The sequence below is a fragment of the Poecile atricapillus genome, chromosome Z (assembly GCF_030490865.1).
Source record: "Poecile atricapillus isolate bPoeAtr1 chromosome Z, bPoeAtr1.hap1, whole genome shotgun sequence".
NCBI classification, from domain to species: domain Eukaryota; kingdom Metazoa; phylum Chordata; class Aves; order Passeriformes; family Paridae; genus Poecile; species Poecile atricapillus.
Window position 1 is genome coordinate 117,647,826 of NC_081289.1, and position 15,448 is coordinate 117,663,273.

At 37.2% G+C, this 15,448-nt stretch overlaps 1 protein-coding gene across 5 annotated transcripts in view; it reads right to left on the minus strand.

The window, feature by feature from the left end:
* Positions 1-15,448, minus strand: part of UHRF2 (ubiquitin like with PHD and ring finger domains 2) — a 78,778-nt gene that overhangs the window by 31,439 nt on the left and 31,891 nt on the right. For 4 of the 5 annotated variants that reach the window (XM_058827581.1, XM_058827580.1, XM_058827579.1 and 1 more), the window contains exon 5: positions 500-609. The exons of the other annotated variant lie outside the window; for it this stretch is intronic. In XM_058827581.1, coding sequence (XP_058683564.1) covers positions 500-609 — 110 coding nt within the window. The remainder of the gene's footprint in view (positions 1-499; positions 610-15,448) is intronic. 5 annotated transcript variants of the gene reach the window in all.

Consider the following 15,448-nt stretch of genomic DNA (forward strand, 5'->3'; position numbering starts at 1 on the left):
AAACATTAATTATACTTTTTTTTTTTTCATGGTACAAGCAGCTTTAGTGCAAAGTTCCTTATATTTTTTTCTTCTCCCTGACATAATGACAGAGTTAAAGTGTATTACTACCAACTAATTCTATTTTTGGCATTTATTAATTTATTAAAAGCTTAAATTACGTATCAGTTGCAACTGCAGTTTTGGTGGCCTGAACACCTCTCTAGGAACTCAAATGAGACTGCAAATTCATTCTGTACTTTTCATTTAGAGCATTATCAGCTGTTTCTCTTCTTCACCATTTATGACTGACAGCACTAAGCTATTACTAGTTTCTGAATATGTCAAATAATACAGCTGTCTTATAGTAACTATACTTCGAAAACAGAAATCTAAAAATTATTCAATTCAATTGCTTTCTTGAACAAAAACCAATTACTACTACCTCTGTATGCTGGTATTATCTAAAGAAACATCACTCAATTTGTACTTATGTTCAAATAATTTAAAAGGTCCATACTTTTGAAATCTCCATCCCCAAATGTCAATGGATAGGCTCCTGGCTTTTCAATCTTGTACATTTCCTCTATAAAAAGGATTTTACAATCATTTATTGTGTCTTCTGGACCTCTGAAAAACAAGAAGAATAAAAAGAACATTCAACTTAGTTCCTCAGACCTAGATTCTGTACTTCTTGAATCCTAAGCAATAAGATAAACAGCCTTTTTTAAAATCACTGACAGGACACCGTATTTCAACTAACACACAAAAATCAGTCTAGCACTGTAACTCCTCAGAAAAAAGTAAAACACGTATTTAGTGCTCACTTAAAGAAAAGACTACTCCATTATCCTCAGACTATCTGGCACTTCAGTATGTCTTTACTGACAGTTACGCAATACAGCTTAATTCCATTTCTAAAACCTCGGAAGGTTTTTATTGGCTGAACACAGCAGACCAGACAAAACCATATCCTCTGGAATACAGTATCTCTGACATTATTATAAAAGTATAGTATCAAAAACAAACCAGAAATGTGACCTATAAGACAGAATAATAGTTGGAACCCATAAAGCAAGAAAAGCAGCAGAAAAATTCAAAAGCCTTTCTGTGACTTTTAACTGTTTCTCCACTCTGGAAAGCCACATACAATACTGTACTGAATTACATATTGTAAACAGTCCTACTAATGTCAGGTTTCAGTGCAAAATCTCAGTGGCTAGTACTAACAAATATTCCAAGACTCCACAACAATAATGCCATAAGACTTCTAGAAAATAATTAGAAAATACTAAATGCAAAGATTTTCAGCTACTCTTATTAAAATATCTTTGTATCTACACAAATTGTAATTCAAATGGAAACCTATCTAGGAAGAAATGGCCATATTGACACCAACAATGGTAAAGCCCTCCCTTTTCCTTCCTCCTCAGGATGATATTGTGCTCTCTTCAACTGCCTGCTCTCTTACCACTTTCCATTTACTACCTGATCTAGAAGTAAGCAGGAATTTTCAGTATAATAAAATACTGATGGATATCTGCAAGAACCTATCACAGAGGTGACTTGACAATACTTTTGAAGAAAACCAGCCAGGTGATAGATCCCTACAAAAAGGTTTTATCCGCAAAACATAATTAGACTAGACACAGATAGGAAAACAAGATATTAGATTCATATTCAATAAGGATAACTGCAACAACAGAACATCTCCAGAAACATCAGGCTTCAGTCTGGAATCTGTGGTTCTCTGCTCTACCTCTTTGCCTGCTCCCACCATTTCCTTTGTGCTGACTACCAGTTCTTGGATTCTGACACATGATGACCTAACTAAGGTAGAAAAAAATTAAGCCAGGGAAAACCCACAGACAACGAATCACCTTTTCATGGCCCTGAACACTGCAGTATTTAGGTCTTCATGGAACCTGTACCTTGATCAATTCTAATTGCCTTTTAAAGTGTACCAACAGCTGTTTACTTAGCCATCTGTATTTATTTTGACCTTTTTCTTTCCCAGCAGTTTTTAGAGGAAAAACATTCCCCACTGTTGGTGCCATGCATAAACAGCAAATGCTAGCAAATTTCAAATATTTAGGCTATTTGGACAGAATATATAAATGCTGCATCAATGCAAATACATCCATCAGATAAAGAACAGTTTGCTTTCCTGAACAGGAAAACAATGGACTTAGAATTAACTCCATTTGCACCCTAGGGGATAGTACTTTAAAGCAGTTCTGACCATTGTGAGTAACACCTCTTAGGTTTAGCATGCAGACACTTTGAATTATCCACAATACTGAGCAATTCACAATCACAAAGGCACAATACATTCAAATATAGAAAGAACAAGATGTAGGACAATTTTTGGCAGCAAAACTGAAACAACAAACTCAACAAACTTTTCAATGCACCAGTATTTCCCTGGTTATTTTGCAGGCTTTGGAGAGTATTTTTATTAACTGTCCTATATTTCTTATCATTCCTAGATTACTTAAAAACAAAACATATATGCTGTCATTCTTTAATGCCACAAATCTACGTTAGAACTCCTCTTACTGACAGCACTGCTTGACTGCCTATCCAATGTTATTCCTCTAGAACTTCTAACAGAACTCAAAGTTGTAGATCTAATTTAAAACAAAACCAGAGAATTATTACTTCTTTCACATAATGTGAAATTTTATACTTAATGCAGCAGCTACAAGTGATTGATATTCTCAAATTCCAGTAAACTTCAGACAAATTTAAGCATATTTTTCACTGATTTTTGCATCATGCAAATCCTAAATCTGTGTGTAGTATATAACCACTATCTCTACTATAAGCAAAACTGCATCTAGGAAGAACACAGATTTCCTCTCCTCTCTCTACAGTGTGTTATGGTTTAGAGCTTTTTAACTTACCTTTCCCCCCACCCCTTAATTTTCCCCAGAAAGCTGAAAAGCACCTGTTAAAAAAATAGCTTTTCATTATTTGTATTCTCTGCATATGGTCTATGGTCAAGAAGGAAGGTTACCATACAGCTTTACTCAGAAATCCAGACACTTGCTATTCACATCCTTGGGAAACAAGCCAAACTTGAGTTCAGTAGAATACTAATTAAGAGTAGATTTCTAATGGGGCCAACTTGAACAATAAAATTACTTTTAACTACAAATTATCACATTGTTTCCTTAAAAGACACCTTAATCTTAATCTCCTTAATCTTTTCCTTAAAAGATGAAAAGATTTATAAATTGGTTCAATGATGCGTTCCAAACAGTAACAGCTAAGTTTTTGTGAAGTATGAAGAAGCACAGACTTTTATAATCAACTTTATAACAAAGTATCATGTCAAAAAACGTTATTTCCACCGCAAAGTGTTGAAGCACAACATATTTTTTTAGTTTAGCTAGCTAAATAAATAACTCCTCTAATTAATACTGTAAAACACAGAACTCTTGAATAGTAAAAAAAATTAACACAGATGCATTCTCTCATAGCACTGCAATCCTACTAACAATACTATTCCTTATATCTAGGCAGTACTTATTAAATGGATGGAATTAAATATTTCTCTATCACATACACTAGATCATGGTAGACATTCCGTCTCTTTTAGCCCTGTATTTTTCCTCACGGATAAGGACACTTAGAAAGCAACCTTCACGCTAAGTTTTTCCTAAAGTCTACTCAGTATTTGAACCAGAGAAAACATTTCATTTTCTGTTATGAGTTATGTAAGAAGTGAGCAAATACTGTCGAATCACATTACAAAGCTGGTATGTTACAACAAATGTCACAGCTGCATACCTGGAATTACAGAAGGAGATCAACTTCTTCATCATTGTGAAAATGATGGCTATTAATGGTAAAGCCTTACCAAAGCTAAAAAAATCTGCTCAGATAGCTGTTCGTAAAAGAAAAAGTCTTCTGCCACAGTGCACATTCAGGGCTTTAATCATGTGACTTTAAAATTATGGTTATCTAACAAAATTGTGGCTATATTATGCTGTCAAATGTACAACCTTTCTTCACTTCTTCACCCTACCATACCAAAATAAGATTATGCAATATGCATAGCAAATGGGTGTTTGTACTTCAAGTAAAAACTTTAAATCCTCTGAAAGAATGCAATCCCAAAAGAAAGCCAGATTCTTCAACACAGCAGAATTCCTAATGCAAGCCTTCCTTTGAGATAAGTTAGCCAAATCCAGAGAAAAACCTTGAACTGAACCTTCTTTTATCTGCACTTTCCCCACACACATTTCCTTTTTTTTTTAACCTTCAGATAACGAAATGCTTTAGACATTCAAAATCACAGTTGACTAGACGTGTGATAAATGGGCATTATCCTGAATATTTCAAAGGTCAGCTTCACAGGAAATAAAAGCTGCTGGACAGTTACCACACTTAGAGAGCTTTATCACTTCTTACAGTCTGAAAGATTCAATGACAATTGCCAAATCTCTGTCCAGAAATTTGTTTATCCCTTTACCACACTGAAATTAAAAGTATAGTAATTTAACACACTAAAGTGAAAATTCAATGCTGAATAAAAATTGGGGAAAAAAATATTAGAAAAATACACATGAAGTTTCTATTAATACTAAGAATAATAATGAAAAGTATCTAATGATGATTTATATTTAGGCGCCCTTAGAGCAAAACCTTACTCACACTGTCATGCTTACCACACGCAACTAATTCACAGGGTCTCTATGGCTAATGTCAAAAGGTACTGCCCTGGTCAGTAGAGAAATAGCCACAATGAGAATAAAACCTAATGGAATATAACATTGACTATGCTCTCCAAATACACAAATTCACTTAACAAACAATATACAAATCAAAACAAAAACAGATTTACTACCACTTTCTGAATCTATCTTTTCATGTGCAACACTTTGTTTACATGCCTTACATCAATCAGCCTTTATTCTGCTTTTGTAAAGTTCTCAGCCAGCAAACCTTTCTGTTCTACATCAACAAACTATAGTGAATTAACTTAAAAAATACACAATCTTTCAATATTACCATTAAAAATGCTTGTTAGAACTTTTAATATCGTCTCCTTAGAAGTGGTTGACTGGAGATTTGATTTCAAACAGGCTTGTTTTAAAGGTAACTTCAAAATCTTCCCACATTCAGACAGCATATTACATTGATAATCGGACCAAATTCTGCTACGTTGTACTGAATTACATAGAGGTTCTTTTATTTTTTTTATTGCACACAAGCAAAAATGCAGAGTATGTACAAGACTTTTTTCAGAATATTCCATACACACGTTTTATCATTAAAATAAAAATGTACAGTTACAAAATGGGACAGCATTAGCTCTGCTTTTAATTCAACTTTACATTTATTACAAAAGAACTGTAAAGATAAAGACGTGACAACTTCCAAACTATGCAAAGATTTTATTACTCTCTTTCTGTAACACTAGTATTTAAACAACAGCAAAAAAATTAACATTTTCTAGGCTATGTTGAGGACCGTATTCTAATATGAATCTTTAATGCCTTTAAAAACAAAACACACATACTCTTAAACCTACAAGTCCATATTGTGGACATACACAAAAGTCAAGCAGGATATTGTTTTTATTTCAGCAGTAGGTGTGACGCTTGATGCATTTACAAAGCAATATATTCATGATGACAGATTCTAAAAGCAGAGACTTGGACACAGAGACTCCCTTCTTCTCCTTAGCCTGGGAGCTGTAAGCAGGCAGACATTAGAGTACCTGGGGAAAGAACTGGCCTGAGAGAACAGCCAGCAACAATGTCAGAAGCTCACGACTCTGCACACTTCCCTGTCCCATGCCACAGACCACACCAGAGGTGTGGAGTCTGTGGAGAGCCATGATCCTGCCCAAATCTGCTCCTGTCCATGGTGCTACAGGACTGCCCCAGTCCCACCGTGGGGGACTCCGTTGCCACCACCCCAGCTGCTCTCTTCATGTAGTCAGGACCAAGTCTGTGACTGGCACTATCACAAATGCTCAGTAGGCATATACAGCCTCCAAATCCAAGGTCAAACATACAGATGTTAACATCCGAATGTTCATGCAGAACCCGGTAAAAAAGCAGGTCAATGACCTATTAAGGTAGTATACCAAAGGCTTCATATATGAAAAGCAAAGATACAAGAACTGTGCTTGGCATCATGTGGCATGGTCTAAGCTCAGTCGACTTTTCTGTGTATTTGCAGACTGAACTGCAGTGCACAGAAACAACGCTAAGGACTTGTTCAAGACATTGTTCCAAGGATCTGGGCTAGTCAACAAGTTCCTTCAGGCCAGGAAGAAGCAAAGATACAAAAAAAGTGGTTCTTACTATAAGAGGTTAAATTGTATTGCAATTCAGTGAGTAGATGCAGCACACACTCATCATGAGCTAAGACAACTACCAGAGACCAATCTGTGAACCCTGCCAGACTGAGTGAGAACCTCAACTCAAAAACAAAGACAAGAGAAGAAGCACCTCCCTTCATAACAAACTCACAGAGATACTGTCAAGATGAAAAGATATTCCAAAAAAAAAGAACAGAAAAGAAAGAGTCCTGAAAGTACAGAAACATATTAAGCACGCTGGGGGAAAAGAAACCCAAAACCACAACAAAATACAAACCAAAAAACCAAACCCACCAAAAACCACAAACCCAAAAACCACAAACCACACAAATATCCCGCAAACCTAAGTGAATAAATCACCAACAAACATCCCACATGTGAGGTGCTTTAAAACCAACCAAAATCAAACAAAACCAACATTTTACAAAAAAAAAAAAAAAAAAAAAAAAAAAAAAAAGTATCCACCTTCAGAAATCATAGAAGAATCCAATGGCACAGAATCGTAGATTCACAAAGACATTTCCAAAGGATGGCTGTATCAAACCAAATGCATAGAGAACTGCTTGAAAAAAGGACAAACCCACATTTCTAGACTAGAAAGTTTGTAATGAATTTATTATCACGGCTTAAGTGTATATGAAGGCATTAGTGTAATGAAAAAACTTGGCATGCAGGGAATCTCCTGCTCAGAACACAATGAACCTAATTCACCAAGAATTCCTGCAGTGTGAAAATCCTAGAGAGAAAAAGAGGTCCTAACTAATTTGGCATTTAGAGGGCAGCTGCTTATTTTAGAATATCTTCATTCCTTATTTCTTCATTCCAACTCTTAGGAAAACTTACAGCAAATGATTCCACCATGATTTCCAATTTCATTAGAGAATGATACTAAATCCTCCATTTAAGTGTCTAATCACCATTACAAAATGGTAATACAGCCTTTCCAGGTCTTATATGTTTGTCTGGAATCTCTGATAATCCTTGTCATTATTTTTATATTGATAAATCCAAATGCCCATAGACTTGTGGGTTTAACTGTTGGAGAGATTCCCCAAAAACAAGTGAGAAAAGCACACTTTGGTGTCTCCCTGAAACATCTATACACCAATGCATGGGCAATGAACAAAGGGGATTACAGAGGTTTGTATAATTAATGCAACTCCACGACAACACTGGGATCACGGAGACATGGTGTGACTGGGGTCTGCAGGAAGAAGAGGCTAGGAAGATTAAGAGCAGTTGTTCTTTATATGAGGCAGATCAGGAGCCAGTCAAGAGCCTGCTGGTCAAGGCTAGCAGACACAACATTATTGATGCTGTAACAGGTGCCTGCTACAGGGAGTGAATATATGAAGACTCCTTCAGACAACTGGAAAAAGTTTCATGCTTACAAGCCCTGTTCTCACAGGGAACTTGAAGCACTGTGGCATCTGCTGGAAGGTCAACAAAGCAGAACACAATATAGGGAATTTCTGGAGTGCAGTAGTGACAACATGCTGATCATGGAAAAGCAAATTGATAGACCTGATATATACAAACTGAAGAACTTGTCATGGGATGTTACAGTTTGTCTAGTTTGTCTGCAATGATGGTAAGATGATGGAGTTCAGAAGCCTTAGAGGAAGCATAAAGTACAAGACAACCCCAGATTTCAGGACAGGAGAACGTAATCTCTGAAGAGATCTACTTAGAAAAACCCTACAAGATACCCAGTACAGAAGGGCCTAGTAAAGTTAATTGATATTTAAGGACCATCCCCAGCTCAAAAATGGTCTATCACTATATGCAGGATATCAAAGACAATGGAAAGCCTGCAAAAATGAATAAGGAGCTTAGATATAAAAAGGAAACATGTAAGAGATGGAAGCTGGGATGGCTGATCTAGGGTAGGAAGAGGTATCTTACTGTGTGGGCATAGGGTTGGGAAAGCCAAGGTCTACCTTGATTTGAATCTAGGGAGTAAAATTCTATGACATGAAAGGAAAACTAGAGAAAATGTGGGGCCACTGCTAAATATAGCTGATGACAGTAACACAGAAAAACCAAGGTACTCAGCACTATCTTTGCTCAAGTATTTACTGCTAAGACCAGTGTTTAGGAACCTGAGGTCCCCAAGAGGAGAAGGAATAGGCAAAGCAAGGAAGACTTAGAGTTGGTGGAAGATTAGGTTATGGAGTACTTACACAGGACATATAGAAGTCTATTGGCTCTAAGAGGTCACACTCTTGAGCTTCGAGGGAGCTGCCTAATGTTTGAATGAATGTACTCTTAGTCCTGTTACTGAAAGGTGATTACGCCCTCCTGTTAAATAGAGGAGAGCAAATATCACATCTAACTTCAAGAGGGAAGACTGATGACAGACTGATCAGCCTCAGACCCTGGGAAGTGAGTATTAGCTGCCTCTGCCACCATTTAGAGTTGAACAGAAAGGAATTTCATCATGTCCAACAAAAAAAGATTCAAGTCCTGCACAGAGGGAGTACCAGTACCTGCTGAGTATCTCCACCTGACTGGACAGCAGCCTGGTAGAGAGAGACCTTGAGGAATATAAAAAAACAAGCTGACTATAAACCAGTTATATGCCCTTGCAAGCAAAGAAGATCCACAGCTTCCTGGATTACATTAAGAGCAGCACTGCCAGCAGATAGAGGGAAGGGAAACGCCAATCATGACTCAGCATTAGTTAGGCCAGGTGTAGGCTCCCCAGATAACACCGAGATGGGTTTACAAGAGTGGCTCCAGGGAAGGGTTACAAAAATGATTAATAGAATGATACAGAATATCCTTGATACAGGAGTGTTTAGTCTAGAGAACAGAGGGCTGTGCCAGGAGGGCTCTTAACTAAGTGTATTAACAGGGAACCAGGCTCTTCTAAGTGGTCCATGGCCAGGGTAAGAGGTACAAACACATGAAAAAAGCATTTTGTGGGGCAAGAGTGGATTTTCTTTTTACAGTGGATTGTTCAGAGAGCTTGCTGAGTAACCATCCATAATATTATTAAAACCCCAACTACACTTAGTCCTAGACAAACTGATCTGGCTGATCCTGCTTGAGCAATCTCAAATCTCCATCCTCAAAGTTTCTCTTAAATGTATCACCATTTAGTGTAGCTCAACACCACTCCTTTTTTCTTTTTTATTTTCATAATGCTTTGCCTAATATTGTGCTCACCACTGTTTCCCATCCACCCACAGCATGCCTTTTTGCACTTATATTTGTTTTCTTCTGTTCTTCCTCTTCTCTTTGGACTTACATTCCTCAGTGGGAAGAAATTAAACTTGAAAACATTTCTAAATATCACTCTCCTAAAAAGCAAGTCAAAAGACTCTGTGGTTCCAAGTCTGCATGTTTATTAGAGAAAGGACACTTACAAATACTGAAGATATAATTTATGTTCTGGAAAACCAACCAAAACCCTCAAGATCCAAGTCAACCCATTCTTCACCTTCAAAATATGCTTTTATCTTACAGTAACAGGACACCCAAAACATCTGAAATTTTAACACCTTTTACTTATGCTTTTTCTTGTTGTTGCTAAAGCAATTGTTTTAATACATAATTAATTGAAATGTTAAGCTTTTAGATGTAATCCAAAGAACCAAATTTCTCCCCTGTGCTGAAATTCACTGCATTTTATGTATCTCTTTTGTCCATTTAGATGAGAGAGTGTGTGTTTAGAGATGAGTGGAATATTCTTGATGCAGTTTAATTAGTACTTAGTAAAGGAGAGTAAATAACTTTCCCCAGTCTTCTACTTACCCTTCTTTTTATACAGCCCAAATATTGTTAATCTTCATTACACACTGCTGGCACATATTCACCTTGCTTCCTATCAAGACCCACAGATCTCGCCCATCGAAGCTACTCCCCAGTCAGTACTGCTTCAAGGGGCTGTGCCTTCCCAGGTAGAAAAAAACTCTGCATTTATCCACCTTGACTTTATTGAGTCTCCTGCCACCCATTCCTCCTCTGCTTGGTTCAGGTCTGACTGGCAGTACCACCCTTGAATTTCCATCAATTTAATGTGTCTGCAAACTTGGCAAGAGGCCACTGTATTGCCACAAGATACTGAAGGTACAGGTCTCAGGATACATCCCTGAAGTTCCTTGCCTGTCATCATTTTCCAAGTAGTGTGCAACTTAGTAATGACTATCCTCTGAGCCAAATCATTCAATGTTTTCTTTTTCTAACCACCTGGCTGTCCATCCTCCCAGTTTACTACAGGAATCATCACACTGGGAAAGCATATTATGGGGACACTTGCACACTGAATTAAAGTACAACTTTTGTTCTACCCTTGGTCACAGAGAAAATTTTATCACAGAAGGCAGATGAGCTTGTAAGGCACAATTTGCTCCTGGAAGAAAATTTCACTCTGGCTATTCCTAATCATCACAATTTCACCAGCACTTCATGAGAACTGTCCCCAACACTGAAATAAGGCTGACTGGTCCTCTTTTAAAACTGATGCAGTATTTGTCTTTCTCCAGTTGTCAGGGACAAAAGTCAAAGTGGTATTATTAGAAGTTAAATGTCTGTTGACACAAGCTGTGTCATTTAACCACTTTTTGATCCACGGGATTTGCTTGTTCCTTTTCCTTGGGATGATTTGCCCTTTAAAGTCTTATGCTTTTCACCACCAGGACTAAAAAGATCTTAAATAATTGGGTTACTTACTCTTTGGCTCTCTCTGTAAGGCAGACATGGTTTGCCACTAAACTTCTGGAATTTCAAAGAACAGGACATTCACAGTCCAGAAGACTCAACACAAATTACAAGCATCTAGTCTACTTTTCCTCCATTTTGGGAAACCAACCTGAAACATTCAGTTTCCCCATACTGCTAGTTAAGATCAGGCAATATGCAGGGAAATGGCACAAAGGACAAAACAGTTACTTTTTATGTTCTCTTTTTAAGAATCAGGAAAAGGGAAGTATGCAGATAAAATATTTGTTCCATATCAGAAAAGAATTAGGGGAAAGCAAATCGTAAAAGAGAAATCCTTCATATCCTTTCTATTCAAGGGAACCTCCCGAAGATTTGTGCTCTTTAAGGTACAACAATGAAGCCTGAAGGTAAAGAGTGCGAAGGAATAGCTATCATCTGTGTAGAACATGTCCATCACTGAGTGTTTGTAAAATGGAAATTTCTGTCCAAAGGGAAAGGAGAAAGAAACAAGAAAAGGGTATCTATAAGTCAGCCAAAGCTTCTCAGAATGTACTCTTTCACAGAATCACAGAATGGTAGGGTTGAAAGGGACCTTAAAGATCATCTAGTTCCAATTCCTAGGGACACAGGAACAGGGACACTTTCCACCAGCTGCTCAGAGCTCCATCCAACCTGGCCTTGAGCACTAACAGGGATGGGGCATCCACAGCTTCCCTGGGCAACCTGTTCCTATGCCTCACCACCCTTCTACCACAAAATCTTCCCACTATCTACTCTAAACCTATTGAAACCATTGCCCCTTGTTCTGTCACTACACGCTCTTGTAAAAAGTCTCGCTAGCTTTTTTGAAGACTCCCTTCAGGTACTGGAAGGTTGTAATTAAGTGACCCCAAAGCCTTTTCTTCTCCAGGTGGAACAATTCCAATTCTCCCAGCCTTTCCTAATAGAAGAGGTGCTCCATTCCCTCAACTACCTTGGTGGCCTCCTTGGGACCTGTTCCAATGGGTCCATATCCTTTCTGTCTCCTGCCAGGAACCCCAGAGCTTGATGCAGTGTTCTAGCCAGGGTCTCACCAGAGCAGAGCAGAGGGGCAGAATCCCCTCCCTGGCCCTGCTGCCCACGCTGCTCTGGATGCAGCCCAGGACATGTTTGATTTTGTGGGCTGGGAATGCCCAGTCTCACCCACCGAACCCAAAACCCTTCTGGGCAGAGCTGCTCTGGTATGTTCACCACAGCCTGTATCAACACCAAGGGTTTGATAAAATAGTTGCTGAGGCAAGGTACTATATCTCATAAAGACCTTGCAAAGAGGACAAGTACTACAGTGAATGGTAAAAGATTCACTCTGCTCATGCTCTCTTCATGCCTTATTCCCAGTCAGATACAGTTCTACTGTTTCACACTTGACAGAAACAATACATCCTGAATAACAATCTTTCTCTAGAACTCAGGATGTCCCAGTATCTCCTGGGCAGCTTGTCCTATGCACCTGAATCATTAACAGAAGGCACTTCACACTACTCTGAAGTCTCTTTAATAATATTCTATCCTTGTGTCCACTGTATCTTTTAACTCTTGACTTTTCCTCAAAATTGAAACCACAACGGAAGAAAGGTTAAAAACCTAATCTGGAATTTAAAAGCGAACAGTTTTATTTCCTTATTCCCTTATAAGTTCAAGCAGAGAATTTTGCTCACACACCACTTCAACTAACATGATTTCTTTTGTCCAGCAGGGTAATTAAGTAGTACGCAAAACATTCTGGTTGTCAAGAGTCACTCCAGTTAAGAGTGGTGAGATTATTCCCTAAGGCTGTGTATCACAAAGAGAGCTATCTCTAGCTGTAGAGACTAGGAAAAGCAATACAAAGAAATGCTTAAAAGTTCTAGGCACCACCTCTACAGATTCATCATCAAAAATCCCAGCAGGCTTCTTGGCCACTCAGAATCTCTCTTTATTTGAAACAGTCTTCTTGATCCAAGGGGAGTTCTCTTCTTCAAAGGAGGTGGCCAACTCCACTGACTTGACAAAGGGAAGAGGAAAGTGGGAGATACAAATTCACCTTTTTACTAGTTTTGTTGCCTAGAAGAAATATGCCACTTTTACATCTGTGCAAAAAAGCTGGTAAGGTCTTCAGCAATTAAAATTCTTATTAATATGACACCTTTGCTGATAAAGAATGAAAGTTATTTGACAAAATGGGTCCAAGTAAATATTGTTAGTATTTCACACAGCATCAAAACAATGTCCTCCCAGACCTTCCAGCAACAGTCCAAGACACTACAATAAAATAAATACACTAGGATGTTACGTTGGGTAGAAAATTATATAGGCATTAGGAAGACAAATCACATTAATAAAATTCCAGACCTAAAGAAGAACTGTGTTCACACAGACTGTGAGAACTGTAATACAGGGCACCTACCAAAACATGACAACTCTCACATGACGATGATCACAATATATACTGAGAGTGATACAAAGTATGGTACTGTTATTTTCCGAATAAAACAAGGTACAACTGCCAATAACTTTCTTTTCAACTAGATAGAAATTGACAGAAGTACAAGAATGCTTGAAATTATAAACAAAAAACGCCATGCACAGCTTTTTTCACTCACTATTACAGAATACCTCACTAGTCTGTAAAGTGTTTAATTTCTGTGCCTTTGCAAAGCTGTAAAACAAATATATGTATGATTTTTAAAAAATCAGAAGTTAAATATCAATAGAAAATCTTGTCCAAAAGAGTTAAAGGGAGACATTTAAAGTAAAATCTGTACAGACAGCATAATTTTAAAATATCATACTGCATTCTGAGGATAAAACATGCTAGACTGAATAAATGAAGTAGTGGGGTGATAAATATGAATGCATCCCATGTAAAAAAAAAAAGAAAAAAAGAAGACAGAAACCAGATCTGGCAGGTTACAAGAAAAATACAATAAGATATAAAAAAATATACAGAAAATAGAAATATATAGAAATATACAATAGGAATAAAAATTAAGATAAAGTAATCTGCAAAAAAACTTCCTTTTTGGGAGCAGGAATTCTCATACAAAAACCTGCAGAACTAAAAGATGACAAATATGAACATGAAAATTTAGGACCATTCTATTACTTTCTTTTAGAGCTGCACAGGTGAAGATACCAAATTCATTAAACATTCGCTCATCTAAAGAAAAAAATTATGTTCACTCTGCATAATTTATATCTACATTCTTACACATCTCCAAAGGTTTAAGCAAAATATGAGTCTTGGTATTGATAGAGTCCTTGCTAAACTCAGACTTTCAAGGGTTTACTGAAGAAAAGTAAGATCTAATTTGGTCTCTGTCTTCAATTCTAGGAAGAAGCAAATGCAGAGCATCATTTGATCTACTTTGATTTGATTTGGTATGGTTAATTTTAATATATCTGCTGCCTCCATGGTTAAATTGTGAACATTAGCCTCAAAGACAACAAGTCTTATTATTCTGGATTACAAACAAGTGTTGTCTTTATGAAATAAAACACTCTTCCCAAAGAAAAAAATGAATGTCTAAAACTGGAGATGCAGCACCTTGGCAGTTAAAATCAGTTCAGAGGTACCACAGACACTTCTAAATAAGAATCTCACATCCAGACAAGCTGATCTGCAAGCATGGACACACAGTCATGAGAAACCTTAAGTCCTATTCCACAGCCAAAGCATTGCTGTTTCCCTAGTATTTGCATCTGAGACACAGAAAATCCTCTTCGGTTTGTTTTAGACATCCTACAATTAAAAGTTTCAGCTGCAATGTGAATACTATAGAATGAGAATAATGAGTGGTCAATTACTCTGCATAATCATGTTTGCCTCCCCTGCTCAGTCTCATCTTCTATTTGGTAATATTCGCTATTTCATATATATTTTCCAAAAGATGAGTTAATGATGACAGATTGTACAGGAATTTTCCTTTTGGTTATGACTAAGGCATGAGTAACAGTGTGCCCAAAAAAGTATTCATCATATGTTCTACCAGCTTCAAAGCATGACCACAAACAGTATATTCTTGTTATTTCCTGTGATTATGCCAACAGCTCCATTAAATCTTTGTCAAAAGCAACCAGATCAATAAATCAAACCTTCAAATATGGCGTAAAAATTGTTTAATACAAAGTCTCTTTGATATAGTACCACAAAGGTAAAAGTCCAAGCGATGAATAGATCCGATGCAACCCTAAGACCACCTCTGCTTCCCTTTACTGCCTGCCAAGGTTGCTCTCCAGTAGTACACAAAAAACTAGTCATTAGCACACAATCAATTAATCACAAACATATAATCATAAAAAATTCAAAATAAATTTCACCTTTATTTGAGACAAATAGGTAATGCTAACATCATGTTAAGAACTCAATCACATATCAATATTATAGAATAGGAATATATTAATTATATTATTATAAATTAAAATAATAACAACTTCATTATA